We start from the raw sequence: 16,700 nt of genomic DNA on the forward strand, positions 1-16,700 counted from the left end.
AATCAATTTGAAATTTTTTCGAGCTAAAAAAATTAGCTCAAGTCGACTTGAACTCAGCTTCGAACTGAGTCGAATCAAGCTTTTTGGAGTTGAGCCGAGCGAGCTAACCGAGCTAACTCGGTTTGTGTACACCCCTATCTAGAAGCTGGTTGGACTTAAGATTCTCTCTCTCTCTCTCTCTGTCTCTCTCTCTCTCTCTCTCTAGAAGTGGAGTCTTTTCCTCGGGAAGAGATACAAAGCAATAGTCAACTTAGTACATTGCCCTCCACTTTTCTCTTGTGTATATTTTAGGTCCTTTTTAGTGAATTTTCAAATCAGTTTGCAGTGGAAGAGAGAATAAACACCATTATTTATTTGTTAAAAAGAAAGGGAAAACAAATGAAAGAAAAAGAAGAAGAAAAAATAAAGCCTGGTGGTAAAGCATCCCACGCACAAATCCACATCATACAAGGCTAAAACTCTTCACCTCGTCTCCTCCTCCTCCTACATTCGTACTAGTAGCATTGGTAGTAGTGCAACGATGGCTACAGCTTGGAATATCCTCTCTGGCATAAGAAACATTGGAAGTTGCAGCAGCAGCAGCCAAATTAAGGTATTCAGGAGTTAAGGGGTGAAAGATATGGCCCTCCTCAGCTTCCAGCAGATCTAACTGCCCTTTGGAGAGGTGCATGTAGACCACCCAATCCCCCTCCCTGCTCGCACTCGGCATTGGCATCACGTACCCTGACTCTCCTCCCCATGGGAAATGGTATGAACCAAACACCGGCTTCCCCCACCCAAAATCCACTCTTTTCACTGGGAACCTCTGCCCCGATGACACCACAAATGCCGCCCCATCTTCCCTTCCTCTGCAATATATCTTCGCCACTGCTGGTTGTGGTCTTCTTGCCTCTACCCAATCTATTAACCCCAAGAAATGCTCCTTGCTTGCCCTATCACTCAATGCTTCATGCACCGCCTCCGCCACCCAACTCAATGGCCTTGTTGCCAGTTCCTCAACTCTTTCCTCTCCGTATGGTATCGACAACACATTCCCAAAGTAATTTGACATGGAATGGTTGGGCCCATCCCCATCACTCAATCTTGTCCGCCCATCAACCACAATCCCCATCTTGCATCTTCTCATGCTGTCTCTCTCACTTTTCGCAATAATCTTCCATATGCATGCACTTAGTGATTCAAGCTTGGTTCTCTTGTAGGCACCGGAGCTGGCAAGGGACTGAAGCTCATTGATGTCTTGGGCAGTCACATAGTAAATTCGACTTATTATCCTGTCATCATCAGCTGCAGCTTTTTCATTCTTTGGAGGTGGCAACAATGAGAGGGGCACGTACATTTCGTCAATGGAGACATCATAGGAGACAGGCCTCCTCGGGTTGAGTAAGGAACGACGGAAAGATGGTTGGTTAGAGATTGATTTTGACTGAGCCATCTCTGCCCATGATACCAAGAACATATTCCCTGAGTAGGCATCGGCTATTCGGTGGTCGAATGAGCATGCCACAACCACGCCACCGCACTTGAGCTCCGTTGCCTGTTCAAATAAACCATCTTAATAATCATCACCTAAAACAAAAGAGAGAGAGAGAGAGAGAGAGAGAGAGAGAGAGAGAGAGAGGCATATTTCGCCTAAAAGATGTTACAAGTACCACACGTTGTGTGGTGGTGTTGTCAGTAGGTGATCATTTCTCCAAGTATTGTGTGATAACTTTCACATTCATCTTTCCTTACAATGTGACAACTGTATTTGATAGCACAAGTGCAACATGGAGGTCAAGCCAGTTTACTCATGTAGAGTGGGTGGTGGACATTTTCATGGCCAAGATGGACCAGAGAAGGCCCAATTTGAGGTGAAAGTAGGACCATCAGAACCCTAAAGTATGTGTATGTCGCAAATCAGAATAAGTAATTCAACATATTGTATATGATTTTGGGCAGGAGAAGCTAGTTTAGCCAATTAACCCGGCTACATCAGGTTGTCCATGCTGAATTTGCGAGATTTCTTCAAATCGACGGTCGAAAGTTTATTTTAATTTCATTTTTACTATTTATAATAAATTTTATTTCAATCATAACTCTTGATGCTTTGAGCTTTAGGAATCGTGCCAAACATGAAAAGAGCTTAGAAAAATGAGGAGATTAACATGGTTAGACCAAATTGGACACTTATTATCTTTGGCCAAAAACCATGAAGTCTATTGCAAATCATGAGGGTATATAAATAGGAAGTTTATTATTTATAGTAAGTCACATTTTTTAAGGAGCTTGAGTTGGAGTCTATTCTGAAATTTATTGATATGTTTGGTATCACTATTTAAATGATTGTAATTTATTGTTTTTAATCAATCAACTTATTTTCAAATTTATTAGAATTTATTTCTATTTTTTATTTTTCCTTGTGGATTTGAAGAATCTCTGTGAGGAGCTCAGAGAAGCTCCATGGATTCAGAGTAGTTATCCTTGAGGTGGATGGTGATCGACGTTGTCACATGTCCATCCCTCCCCGTGTCATTTACTCATTTAATTAGGGCCAGACCATTAACTATTCACTGATTTTAGTGTCGTGGCCCAATTGATCAATGGACGTTGTCACATGTCCATCCCTCCCCGTGTCATTTACTCATTTAATTAGGGCCAGACCATTAACTATTCACTGATTTTAGTGTCGTGGCCCAATTGATCAATTGACTTATAGCCTTATCTTTGAGCCGTGTATGGGCTTTCACAAATTCCCACTTGTACGTAGACGATGGAGAGCCTGGTAGGAAAAGAAGTTGGGGGGTAAGTCATACTTGACAAACATTTTCTGTATCAATAATTCTATATTTGAAAGTAAAGAAAATCCGGACATGTAATTCTTTTATCCCCTGTCACGATTCAATGCAACTATTCATCTCCCACTACTCTTGGAATGCATTTCATTACTTTATAATTTACTAGTATTTTTATGAAGAATAATTACAATGCTTGTGGATTGTTTATTCCATATTATAAAGGGTTAAACCGTTTTGTCGTTAAATATTGGACTTTTAATTATGACAGTGGAAAAGGAAAACTATGGAGCATGTACCTAGGCTAACTTTTTCTTAACTCTAGAGACTGTCCAAATCACACCGTCGCTTATTCAACAGACACCCAATTTAAAATTATACAAAAATCTCTATCACGGGATGTGGTCACTTGAGTTGTTTTGAATTACTGTGAATTTTGGACAGTCCATGCACTTGGAAGAGTAAAATCAGATGAATGGACAGGATGATATATAAATTCCATGGATGGCCATACACAAAACTAATGGTGAACATATCATCCCAACTGTGATAATTATTATTTTTGGATTCCAAGACGAAGATCATGAATATATAGTAAGTATTTGATAGATGGGGATGGATCATCTACATGGCCAACAGTTCTTACCCACCAGTAATGCTAACAACGTCCGATGGAAAACGCTGGTGTAATTCAGGATGTATGTGTGACCTCAGCAATAGAGAAATAAACATCAGTGTACGCCTTAGTAATGTTTCAACAGTGGATGTCTTATCCCCGCAGCTTCCTTTAGTGTGGTCCACTTGAGCTTTGTATATGCTTTAATTTTTAGGCCTACTACATACAATGAGCTGACAAAAGGGATGGACGGTGGGGATAAAATATATACGTCACGGTGGGCCCTACAAGAGTCCTGACACCATGTAGCCATCCAGGTCTGGAAATTATCAGGCATGAACGTCTCTCTCATTAATAACACAACACGTTGAGATACGTTTGACAGACCATTGACTGAAATCCGCGTATCATAGTTTCAACGGCGTCCTTGGTGGACGACTTTTGTCATCCTTAGACGCGGACTACTAACTTGTTCATCACCGTACAAGTGGTCCCCAATATCGATAGTTAGGATTTTCTATATAAAAGTTTGCAAGGTGTAGTAGGTCCGACATCTTTAAAACTAGTAGTGAATCCCAATTGGTTATCGATGAGTCTGAATTTTAAGAAAAACCAACGCACACGTTTTATTGTCTGCCTGTGATCAGATGGTCGGTCAGTTAGAACCGCCTGTATGGAAAAGTTGCATTGGGTGAAATTAATATGATTATTATACAATAATTATATGTCTAAGTATATATAGCATGTTATTTTGACCATCCATTTAGGATCAAATTCTTCCTATCAAAAAACATCTAAATATGTGAAATCTGGATTTTGCGGGACTATAGAACTGAAAGTAACCAACCAGATTTGAACGGGCAACTTGGTTATGTGTAAAAGGGTGCATTTGGATGGATGGCGTGGATAAAAACATATGCATCTATAGGACCATAAATGTAATAGATTTTTAAGATATGCGTTCGTACTCTATTTGGATGGCATGACATGATATTGGGATTAATCCAATCCTCGCCATAGCTTTAAAACACGGGATAGATTTTATGCCGAGCTAAATGCAATTTCATACCACCGAATCTCAAGTTCCAAACACTTGATGGATTTTTCACCGTGATATTGGTGAGAAATCCGCCTGTCCATCCGTTTTGGCGGATCATGTTAGGACATGAGATAAAATATGAGCAGATTCAAAAATCAAGTGACCCACACGACAGGAATGAGTAAAGATCGAGGTGGACTCTGGAAGGTTTCAAATGTAGGCATTTTTCTCCCCAATTCTTTCTTGTCAGGTGGCCGACTTGAGTTTTGGATCGCCTCATTTTTTATGCTCATTTCCTTAAATGAGATGGCAAAACCGATGGACGGGGTGGATTTCTCACAAAGAACACGGTGGACCCCATGTAGCTTATGACCCTGCGGTCGGATTGCGGCGTCCAGAAAAAACAAGGAAAATGCAATACTTGAGATTAGTGGGTAGAAGGATATATTCTGGTGGGTGCCCATGAGGCCAATGTTGTGGATCTCTGAAACATGGGGCCCACTTGTAGAAGTGAAAAACCCAGGATCGTGTGCATACTGCCTGGGAGACGGATGATATGATTTAGAAGAGGAGGTACCCACGGAAGTGATGCGGGCGTAAACACCATTTGATAAAAAGAAGAGGGAAGGAGAAGAAGATTAATGACCTGAACACAGAACACCCCTTCTTTCTTCTTGGGGACGAGCTTCCCTTCAACGGTGGCGTCTGGGTTGTAGAGGTGGAGATGTCGAAGCTCGATGTCAGCATAAGCTTCGTAGAAGTCGACACCACGATTGTTGCAGAGGAGCTCAGGCTCTCCAAGGGAGCTAGTGACAACCTCGCCGGCAAAGGCATAGTAAGAGACAAGGGCTTGGGCAAGGGATTTCTTGAGGGTGCTGGCCATGGAAGGGAAACTGGATTTTTCAGTGCTGCTGCTGGGCTTCTCATAACAAAAGAAGACCCCTACGTCAATAGGGGGAAGGAGCAAGTCAAGGTTGGAGAGGGGCAGCCAGTGGTCTTGCAATGGCAGCACTGCTGCTACCGTCTCCTTCCGTTTCACCGTTACAGTGAAATCATCAACACCAGCAACTGCAGATGCCATGTATAGAGAGGGATAAATAGATAGATATTTTGAGAGAGAGAGAGAGAGAGAGAGAGGTTCAGATTAGGTATGTAATAGGAAGGAATGAATGAATGGATGAATGCAAAGAAGGAAGAAAGAAGAAACTGCTTGGTGCAAGGGATATGGAGGCGAGGGGTCGAAATAGTAGATTTATAGGGATCTTTTCAACCTCCTCCTTTTACAAATTTCGCGTCAAATGGTAGACTTGGCTTTTTTACTCTTTTTTTTCTTTTTTTCAAATTTTAAATTTTTTTTCCCACCGTTAATTCCGCGAGAAAGGAATTATAACTATCCTTTTGTCCCTGACCCTTTCCCCACGTTCCTATAACATTAATTAAACCGCATTGTTTTGGTAGTCCAGGTCATTGTTCTCCTACCTTATCCACTCTTATATAAAAACAAGGTCCTTCAATTTGAGCCCTTCAACAGTGGGTCCCCTGAAACAATGGTATTGAACACTCACCATCTGAAACCTGGGGTCCCACATAAGTTTTCGACAAGGAAAATATTTGTGACTGCAGTTTATCACAGTGGTCATGAACTTATGAACGGCTGGAAATGCATATAAGCATCATGATTGGCTCTAGAAATGTTTCAACGGTGGACCGTTTCCGTCGTCATTTTTTTCCCTGATGTGACGTGGCTCACCTGAATATTGATTTTACGTTTTTTTTTTTATATCAAGCTTGAGAATTAAGGATGGAGTAGATTTCTGACAGTGGGGTGTACTAACAAGCTAACCAAAATAAGGATGGAGTGGACTTCTTACTTGCATATCTGGGTAACAGAACTTCCAACCACAGGAGCTAGCTTGCTGTGGGCGTGGTAGTCAGGAATGCGAAACGGTCATATGAAAAGTAAAAATATAGCATCTGGTTTAGCACGAAACAAAGTAAGATAATAAAAAATAAAGAAGATGATAAATCTATTAATCTGTATCACTGACTGCCAATTTATTTTTCTTGGAAACATTCATCATAACTACTTTCAAACGCAAACGACAATGTCAACACCAGCACCCACTTCCCATGATTACATTACATGGTTCAAATTTATAAACAAGATACGCCTCCTACCCCTCTCTATCATCTCATCTACGTTGATGCTATTATCTGCTTTACATGAAGAATATGGCCATCTATATCATTAATCACCCCAACATTTCAACCGTACAAGAGACTCCTGCCCACTTGACACGTTCAACTGCACACATATGCAAGGACCGAAACCCTACATTTATTAGGTGGGTACTTCCATGAACCTCTATGAATCACGTGAAATTGGACTAGTCTCAGATAAACAAGTAGATTAAACAAAAAACAAAAGTAATGACGTCCCAGAATGTCATGTCATGCACGCAGGCTTAGGTTTACCGTTTACGTGCAAGCATTACTAGGCGGTTAAGACTTACCATGCTGCTAGAGGCTAACGTGTTGTGCTTTCTGCGTAGTTCCACTCCATCCATCGGCTGCTACCCTCCATGATTTAGGCCTTGGGGTAAATATCACCCTGATTTACAGCTCAGGTGGCCTACTCCCAATGAAAAATTGGGTAGCGACGGCCTACAATATGTTACTGTGAGAAGCCCATCATGATGATATATATATATATATATATATATATATAGGGAAAAGTTACTATGCGCTCGACCTCATGGGTCCGTCCCATGAGGTCGAGCTGTGTGGGCCCCACCGTGATGTGTTTCGAACATCTACCCCATCAGTCAGACGCACCATTCCATCGTGGGCCTAGGTCTCAAAAATCAAGTCAATTCGTGACTTGTATGGGCCACACCACATGCAGAAGTGGAGAGGGGCCATGCACCATTAAAACATTCATAACCATTTTTTGGGCCCACCGAGTTGTGGTTTGCAAATCGAGCCCATCCATTATGTGTGTCCCACTTGGATGAAGGTTCAAACCAAGTTTCAAACGCATGCAAATTTCAGGTGGGCCCCACCACATGCTTTTATATGTTTTAACAGTGTCTTCACATGATTTAGCTGGTATGGCCCACCTGAGTTCCGTATACGGCTGATTTTTGTGATATCCTATAATTTAAAGGGGACCCATCAAATGCACGGAGTTGATAGTCAACACGCATCACGGTGGGGCCCACACAGCTCAACGTCAAGGGAGCTTATCGCGAGGTCGGGCGCATAGTACCTTTTCCCATATATATATATATATATAGTAGTGGTCCAAATTTCCTGAGAAAGAAGTTCCTGCCCAATGATGATGGGTGGGACCCACCGTTATGTTTGTGAGAAATCCACTGTCCATCCCTTTTTACGAACTCATTTCATGACATGCAACAAAAAATCAGGAGGATTGAAAACTCAAGTAGGTCGCACGAGAGGAAACAGTAGGTTTTCAGCGAGCACAGCTGAAACATTCTACTAGCCATAAAAGTATCGTATCAGCTTAAATTTCCTATGTTTTTACTTCATCAAAGTGGGAATAACCTTATAAGCGGTTTGGATGATATATAAATATCAAGTTGGAGCCCAGAAAGAATTCGACGGTAGGAATTTCTTTCTCCAATTTTCCATCTCGTGAGACCCACTTGAGTTTTTAATTCTCCTGATTTTTGGTCGCATGTCATGAAATGAGCTTGCAAAATGAATGGATGGAGTGGATTTCTCACAAACATAACAGTGGATCCCACCCACCATCCATGGGCAGGAACTTCCTACGAAAGGCTTTAGCAGGAAATTATTGTGCAGAAGCGGATTGGCTGGTGTACCATACACCGGCTATAAGGCCCGTATCCTAATCCGTACAATTCCATAGACTTTCGCGATCCTCCCAGTAGAATTCCGACAACCTGCAATCTGTAACCGGCGTTTACGTGAGATCCTAAGTCATGCTCCGTATATCAAAGTCGACTTGACCCAATCCTTGTACCAATGTGATCACGCCGTCGCCATGGTTCCGATGCCGCATCGAGGCGATACTCAGGCCAGGAGATGTAGGCCCGCGTTTAGTTCGAGAAAAAATGTCGTGCGTTGCAATCCCAAGAGAATGTCCCATCAATCATATCAAAAGTTAAGTACTTCATCCCATCAAGTCAAGTACAAGCAATCATCCCCCTCTTACATCACCGTTACCTAAAGTCAACTCTTTTTCTCCACTCATCCCTCTCTCACCCAAAATTCAACACAACCCATCCCTTCCTTACACCCATCCCAACTCTTTTCATCCATCACTTCTCTCGATCTCTCATTATCTCTCATCACTCTCAAGCTTCCATGAGAGCAATCGTTCATAGCCTTCCAAAGGAGAGGAGAGAAGCTAGTGTGGCCCACCTTTCTACCACCCAATCCAACTCTTAGATCATCATCTCAACCATTGAAATTGTTCCCCTTGGAGCTCTAGATCGCATCGGTGGAAGGAGTCCGAGAAGATCAAAGGTGGGTGATCTACCGTTGATTTGATGGCCCACTTGTGGTGGGACCCATCTTGATGTATGTATTGTATAGGGAGGGCCCATAGTGGTTGGGTCCCTCCCCTTCATCGATTTCTCTCTCTTCTTCTTGTCTCTCTCTCACTCTTATGATGGGTGTGGCCCACTTAATCCATACAGTACAAGCTGTATAGACCCATCCAAATGTATGTGGCTGGTGGGCCACGCTTATGTGGCCCCCACCTAACGTATATGGCTTCCATTCCGTCCATCCATCTTACTGTCCAAGATAACGAAGCCCATTGTGATGTTTACATGCCATCCTCACCGTCCAGCAAGGACGTGGAGCCCACGTTGAATTATTTGTGTTATATCCCCATCGTCAAATCAATGGACGGTGGGAGAGGATTGGGTGGTGTACCTCACATCAACTACCCAGCTGCTGTAAGGACGCCAGCAAGCTTCGTGGCTCTCGGCATTTTTTTTATATATAATATATTCATATATATTATAATATAATATTATATTATATTATGGTGGGCCCCACGTGGGACCCACCTGATATGGGAATCCAAATGGCTGGAGTACCTCGCACCAGCTACATCCAGACCGTCCGTTTGTTTTGGCATCGGTGGGGTCCACCATACTATATGTGTTTCATCAATGTCATCCATCCATGGCCCAAGTAGCAGGTCAGCTACTTTATTGACGTCCATCACCGGTGGGGCCCTACCATGATATATGTGTTTATCTACACAGTACATCCAGCAGCAATATGTTGCTGGAATAATGTCAGCAACCGGGGCCCTACCATGATATATGTGTTTATCTACACAGTACATCCAGCAGCAATATGTTGCTGGAATAATGTCAGCAACCTCTGTGGGGCCCACCATAAGTTAGTGTTATATCCAGACCGTCCAAAGGGACGGTGGGCGCCCAGCTGATGAAGTTAGTAAGTGAAATGGGTCTGGTGATCCAGACCGTCCATCTACTGGGCAAGCAGTCCGGGGTTGCTGTATTGGCGCCAGTTTTGTGAGTTTTATTCGCATCGTCCATTTAGATTGGTGGGCCACGTGTATCGACAGCGCCATGATGCATGTGTCTTGCATCCACACTGTCTAGTCCAATGGACGGTGGTCACTGGACGTGGGCAGGCCGTGGATCGTGTTAAAATAATTATATATATATATATATCTGTCTTATAATAGTGTTAATATAATATAATATATAATATTATATTATATATATGATGGGCCCTACGTGGGACCCACCGTATTTGGCAGAGGGTCGGCAGGTGTACAACAGCTATATAGCTGTTGTATTAACTTCAGCTAATTCGTGGGTCTGATCGTGATCCACACCATCCAACTAGACGTTGGGCCACACCGTTGTGTATATGTTTTATACCCACGTCGTCCATTCAGCTGATGGGCGTGGGACCACATGATCTATGTGTTTTAATCTAAACCGTCCACCTGCAGCCCAGCTATTCAGCTGTCGTGCTGACATCAGCAATCCTGTGGGCCCGATCTGAGGTTTGTGATGTCCAAACTGTCCATCTGTATTGAGGGCAGCAAGTGCTGTGTGGGCCGACCGTGATGTATGTGTTTTCTCTTGGTTATCCATCTGTTTTTCTAGGGTGGGACCCATGCCTTGATGTATCAGTTTTATCCATACAGTCCATCTGGACTGGTGATGTGGGATGCCACCATGATATTTGTGTTTCATTCATGCTGCCCTGCAGCGTGGGCCTCACACACGTGTGGAACCCACCATGTTGTATGTGTCATGTGGGGCCTGCTTGATGGACCGTCTAGATCATGGACTCCACCATGATGTATGTACTATATTTGCACCATCTGTCCATTTGTGGTGCAGTCCACCCTAATGTAGTTTTGTATCCACTCCGTGCATTCATTGTGAGGCCACCTTGAATTATGTATTCTAGATCCCCACAGTCCGCTTGACTGGGATAGTGGGATGCCACACCATTATGTATTTGTTTCATCCATACCGTCCAGATAGTGCTCAACGGTGCTGGACAATGTTTAGACGATGTCGTGGGCTCCACCGCGATGTATGTTATATACACACTACCTATCTGGAGGGGGCCATTTGTTATGTATGCGAGGCCCACCAGTTATGTATATTAGGCTCATGTGATGGAGCCCACCTTGGTGTACGTGTTCTATATCCACACCGTCCACCTTTGGACGGCACCACATGGGGCCTATAATTGATGCATGTATTGTATATGTATGTCGTTCATTTGTGCGGCCTACCATGATGTGTGTGTGTTGCATACACATGGTTCATCCACTTTTCTAAGCCCATTAATACGGCCCATGGTGATTTTATGAGGCCCTTGTAAGAGGTTGCGAGCACACTGTACGTTTGGCCCTATGTGGGCCACTCCTTGGGAGCAATGTTAGATGACCACATTGATGGGCAATGACGGTTTAATGTCCACATTATGACCTTCCCTTAGGTCTTGTTAGGCTTATTCTCGCTGATTCCAATTGTCAAGGCCGATTATTTTGCCCGATTTCGATTCCGATTATCGAGGTCGATTGTTGAGGCCGAATTCTGATTCCGATTGTCGAGGCTGATTTCGATTATTGATATCGATTCCGATTGCTGAGGCCGATTCCGATTCCAATTGTCAAAGTTGATTCCGATTATCAAGGCCGATTTTAATTATCGAGGCCGATTGTTGAGACCGATTTCGATTTTCGAGGCCGATTTCGATTGTCGATACCGATTGTTTAGGCCGAATTCTGATTTTGATTGTCGAGGCAGATCCCGATTATCGAGGTCAATTATCGAGGTTGATTCCAATTGTCGAGGCCGGATATTGAGGCCGATTGTCAAGGCCCAATGCGATGCATATGCGTCCCGTATTTGAGGCTCATTGTAATGTGCCTTCAGCCCGTGTTTGAGGCCCAATGTAATGTATATGCGGCCTGTATTTGAGGTCTGTTGTGATGTGTATTCAACCCGTGTTGAAGGCCCAATGTGATGTATATAAGACCTATGTGATAAGGCCTATTGTGATGCATTTGAGGGCTAGGCAATGGAGCCCATTGTGATGTATGTTAGGCCCATCGTGATGTGTATTAAGCTCTTGAGTGAGGCCCATGGTGTTGTATATTTGGCCCTGGTGTGAGGCCATGGTTCCACTATATGTTAGGCTCTATTTGGGTCATTCCTTAGGGGCAATGTTAGTTAAATGTCCATATTATCAAGGTCGAATGCTGGTTATTGATAACGATTATGAGTATGTAACAGCATAACATCATGATACATGCACATATGTATCATCTGCATATTTGTTATGAGGTATGAGGTGTGGTTGACCATTGCATATGCCATTGGACAAGTTGTTATGAGACTCCCTCATAGGCAGAGGTTATCTCACATGAGCGCATGGTATGCGCGGGATTGATGCATGACTGGATTATATGACTCATGCATCTTGCATTATGTCTTGTGATTATTGTACGCCTTAGCGACATCAGGGTCGTATCCTATACAGACATGTCGTGGATGGCCAGATGGGACATCAGAAATCTGTTATTAGCATCAAGCTGCCATAAATGGCACTGGATAAAAATCTCTAAACCTTCTTAGTACTAGACGACACCCCAACGTCGAGACCAAGTGAATACATGAGCACCCGAGTGTCGAATACTAAGAGACCGCGTCTCCCACTGTGTCGTGGTCGGTTGGGAGAGGGTGTGGCCTTACCCGCCTGAGGGAGTAGGCATAGCTAGGCTGAGTCTGACCAACTCTTAAACGGGTCCACTATCGACGAGCCGGGTAGGCATTGGTATACTGCTAGCAAACGAGTAGTGAAGTCTTTTCCACTGGTTGGGCTACGCGGCCTGCAGGGGCGGTAGCTAGTTTAGAGTGTACTAAACCCCAGTGATGATCCTAAAGATGTACAGTACTGATTTGTAGAGCAGGAGTTGCATACTCAGCATTATATTCATTCATTCATTTACTCATTATCCACTCGGGCTAGTGGTGCGCAATTACTGTTATGTGTACATTCACAATGGCCAGGATTTCGGTTGGGGCGGGTGACTAACCTAAGATCAGGAGTCTACCACATTGAGTTTGACTATCTAAATTTAGGTATGGGACTGGTTTGGATAGAAGTCCCTTATGATGGACCCCATAGCCTGCGATACTACGTACTGTCATCCCGACTTCACGCTCTAGCTTGATCATTTCATTCGTACCACAAATTGCATTACATCCGCGGTATATGGCATTTTGGGTTGCTATATTTCTACATCTACATGACCTATATGGGGCTGACAGTATTCATAGCTCTTCCGAATTGCATATTGTATTGCAACCTCGGTATCTGATATTTGGCTCATTACATCTCCACATTGTATAGCCGACCCACATTACTTTTTCAAAATATGACATTGTCTTGCTATGTCTTTTCATCGCATATGCTAAATGAGATTGATGATATTTTATGGACTTGCTAGTATTTCAGCTTACTCTGATATCGTATGATTTATGAACTCAGCAGTATTTCTATTTATTCTAATATTAAATTTTGAGTATCCATATACTGCTCACACACTTACACCACCCTCTAAGATTTGTAAAAGCTTATGCACGATAGATGCATAAGCTTATCACGCCACAAGCTTCACCTCTTAGCCCTAGCTAACCATCATATGATTAATTAATTCTCAAAAGAAAGAAAGAAAAAACTAAAATAGAAAAACTAAAGAAAAATCTCTTTGCATGCACGTCCACAATCCCTTTTATAGCTGCTGGAGGGCGGTGGGCAGCTGGAGTCGTTCGGTGAGGCTTTCGCAGCAACAGCACGTAACAACTTTTCGCAGTAAAGTTCGGGGCATTCAAACTCCCTTATTCCTTGCACTTTGTCCGTAATATCAACGTCCCCTGGGACTGTTTTCGACGGCCTACACGATGGACAGATCAGATCTTCCATCTGTTCAAAGATGGTGGGCCGCAACCGCCTGGAAATGTTACTTTTCACGGACGTGCGTAAACCTACGCACGTTCTTCTCTGATATGATCGGTGGGCCCCACATAAGTGTTTTCAGGAAAATCCACCCCGTCCATTGGATTCACGATGAAATTTTGTTCACAGATGGATGGTTTTGAACGTCCATTGACGCGGTCCAGAGAAGCAATCACGCTAACATCGATTTGAACGTTGTAGTGCAGTCCGCTTGTGGCCTCTGTATCGTGCACGTGTGTATTCCTAGGCCCAAAATTTCAGTATGGGTTCGATCCTTTCGAGGCCCTCTACAAGATGGACGGCTTGAATCATACGTATGGATGATAGAGGTGGCCCACTGACTTCCGCAAAATGGACAGCGTCCGTTCGTTACGCAGGAAGTCGAAAACGACAATTGCCGTCTTGAGAGGAAGACGCGGGTCAGCGCCTGCTGACCCGCCTTACTCGGTCCGGTGCTCAGCGAGCGTGTGTACACTATGTACACACGCTGTACATATGGAATCCACTGTGATGTTCTTCAGAAATCCAATCCGTCCATCCTATTTCTCATCTTATTTAAACCGCCGAGGCCAATTTTGAAGCATATCCATATTGTAGGTGGGCCTAAAATTGGAGATTAATGGGCTGATCTGTCCGTTGGCCCACTTCTAGAGATCCAATGGTTGAAATTTAATATTTATGGGTTTATTTATAGTCCCCAACCATGTATGACGTTTCGAGCCAATCGGATGGCGGGAACCCTGTGATCTTACATTCTTCACCAATTTCGGGCTTCTTTAATGTGAACGGCTTGATTTCCTCGGATCCCTGGTGTGTAAATTCTTCAATATTGGTCCTCTGGAGTCCGTCCCTTGCTCTGGTACTTCGAAGTGTCAAATCCACGCTTTTGATACTCTTTTTCAATCAACGCTCCTTATTACATCCTGCAACAAAAACACGATTAAATTACGACATTAGGCGTTATCATGTACATAAAATCAGGCAATAAATGGGGTCTAATATACAATATTCGACCCTCAACAGTCATCCATTCAGCTAATGGGCGTGGGACCACATGATCTATGTGTTTTAATCTAAACCGTCCACCTGCAGCCCAGCTATTCAGCTGTCGTTCTGACATCAGCAATCCTGTGGGCCCGATCTGAGGTTTGTGATGTCCAAACTATCCATCTGTATTGAGGGCAACAAGTGTTGTGTTGGCCGACCATGATGTATGTGTTTTCTCTTGGTTGTCCATCTGTTTTTCTAGGGTGGGACTCATGCCTTGATGTATCTGTTTTATCCATACAGTCCATCTGGACTGGTGATGTGGGACATCACTATGATATTTGTGTTTCATTCATGCTGCCCTATAGCGTGGGCCTCACACATGTGTGGAACCCACCATGTTGTATGTGTCATGTGTGGCCTGCCTTGATGGACCGTCCAGATCATGGACTCCACCATGATGTATGTACTATATTTGCACCATCTGTCCATTTGTGGTGCAGTCCACCCTGATGTAGTGTTGTATCCACTCCGTGCATCCATTGCAAGGCCACCTTGAATTATGTATTCTATATCCCCACTGTCCGCTTGACTAGGATAGTGGGATGCCACACCATTATGTATTTGTTTCATCCACACTGTCCAGATAATGTTGGACGGTGCTGGACAATGTTTAGACGGTGCCGTGGGCTCCACCGCGATGTATGTTATATACACGCTACCCATCTGGAGGGGGCCATTTGTTATGTATGCGGGGCCCACCAGTTATGTATATTAGGCTCATGTGATGGAGCCCACCTTGGTGTACGTATTCTATATCCACATCGTCCACCTTTGGACGGCGCCACATGGGACCTACAATTGATGCATGTATTGTATATTTATGACGTTCATTTGTGCGGCCTACCATGATGTGTGTGTGTTGCATACACACGGTTCATCCACTTTTCTAGGCCCATTGGTGCGGCCCATTAATGCGGCCCATAGTGATTGCATGAGGCCCTTGTATGAGGTCGCAGCCCACTGTACATTTGGCCGTATGTGGGCCACTCCTTGGGAGCAATGTTAGATGACCACATTAATGGGCAATGATGGTTTAATGTCCAAATTATGACCTTCCCTTAGGTCTTGTTAGGCCCATTCTTGCCGATTCCAATTGTCAAGGCCGATTGTTTAGGCCGATTTCCATTCCGATTATCGAGGCCGATTCCGATTATCAAAGTCGATTGTTGAGGCTGAATTCTGATTCCGATTGTCGAAGCCGATTCCGATTGTTGATATCGATTCTGATTATCGAGGCCGATTGTTGAGGCCGATACCGATTCTGATTGTCGAAGCCGATTTCGATTATCGAGGAAGATTCCGATTGTCGAGGCCGATTTCGATTGTCGAGGCCGATTCTGATTATCGATACCGATTATTTAGGCCGAATTCTGAATTCGATTGTTTAGGCCGATCCCGATTGTCGAGGCCGATCCCGATTATCGAGGTCAATTATTGAGGCTGATCCGATTGTCGAGGCCAGATATCGAGGCCAATTGTCGAGGCCCAATGTGATGCATATGCGTCTTGTATTTAAGGCTCATTGTGATGTGCCTTCAGCCCGTGTTTGAGGCCCAATGTGATGTATATGCAGCCTGTATTTGAGGTCTGTTGTGATGTGTATTCAACTCGTGTTTAAGGCCCAATGTGATGTATATGAGGCCTATGTGATAAGGCCCATTGTGATGCATTTGAGGGCCAGGCGATGGAGCCCATTGTG

At 43.7% G+C, this 16,700-nt stretch overlaps 1 protein-coding gene across 1 annotated transcript; it reads right to left on the reverse strand.

The window, feature by feature from the left end:
* Nucleotides 1-332: 332 nt before the first annotated feature.
* On the reverse strand, nucleotides 333-5,757 carry LOC131256559 (coniferyl alcohol acyltransferase-like). Its single transcript, XM_058257427.1, has 2 exons — nucleotides 5,073-5,757; nucleotides 333-1,534 (listed from the first exon to the last, which is right to left on the reverse strand). The coding sequence occupies exons 1-2, from the start codon at nucleotides 5,505-5,507 to the stop codon at nucleotides 443-445; spliced, it is 1,527 nt and encodes a 508-aa protein (XP_058113410.1). The 5' UTR covers nucleotides 5,508-5,757; the 3' UTR covers nucleotides 333-442.
* Nucleotides 5,758-16,700: the final 10,943 nt, after the last annotated feature.

Source organism: Magnolia sinica, chromosome 9 (assembly GCF_029962835.1).
Source record: "Magnolia sinica isolate HGM2019 chromosome 9, MsV1, whole genome shotgun sequence".
Classification (NCBI taxonomy): domain Eukaryota; kingdom Viridiplantae; phylum Streptophyta; class Magnoliopsida; order Magnoliales; family Magnoliaceae; genus Magnolia; species Magnolia sinica.

Bases quoted from the DNA above. Each gene is read 5' to 3' on its own strand.
- LOC131256559 (XM_058257427.1), bottom strand. From the start codon at position 5,507: ATGGCATCTGCAGTTGCTGGTGTTGATGATTTCACTGTAACGGTGAAA. The intron at 1,535-5,072 runs GTCATTAATCTT...TTATTTGAACAG, and splicing joins AAGGGGTGTTCTGTGTTCAG to GCAACGGAGCTCAAGTGCGG.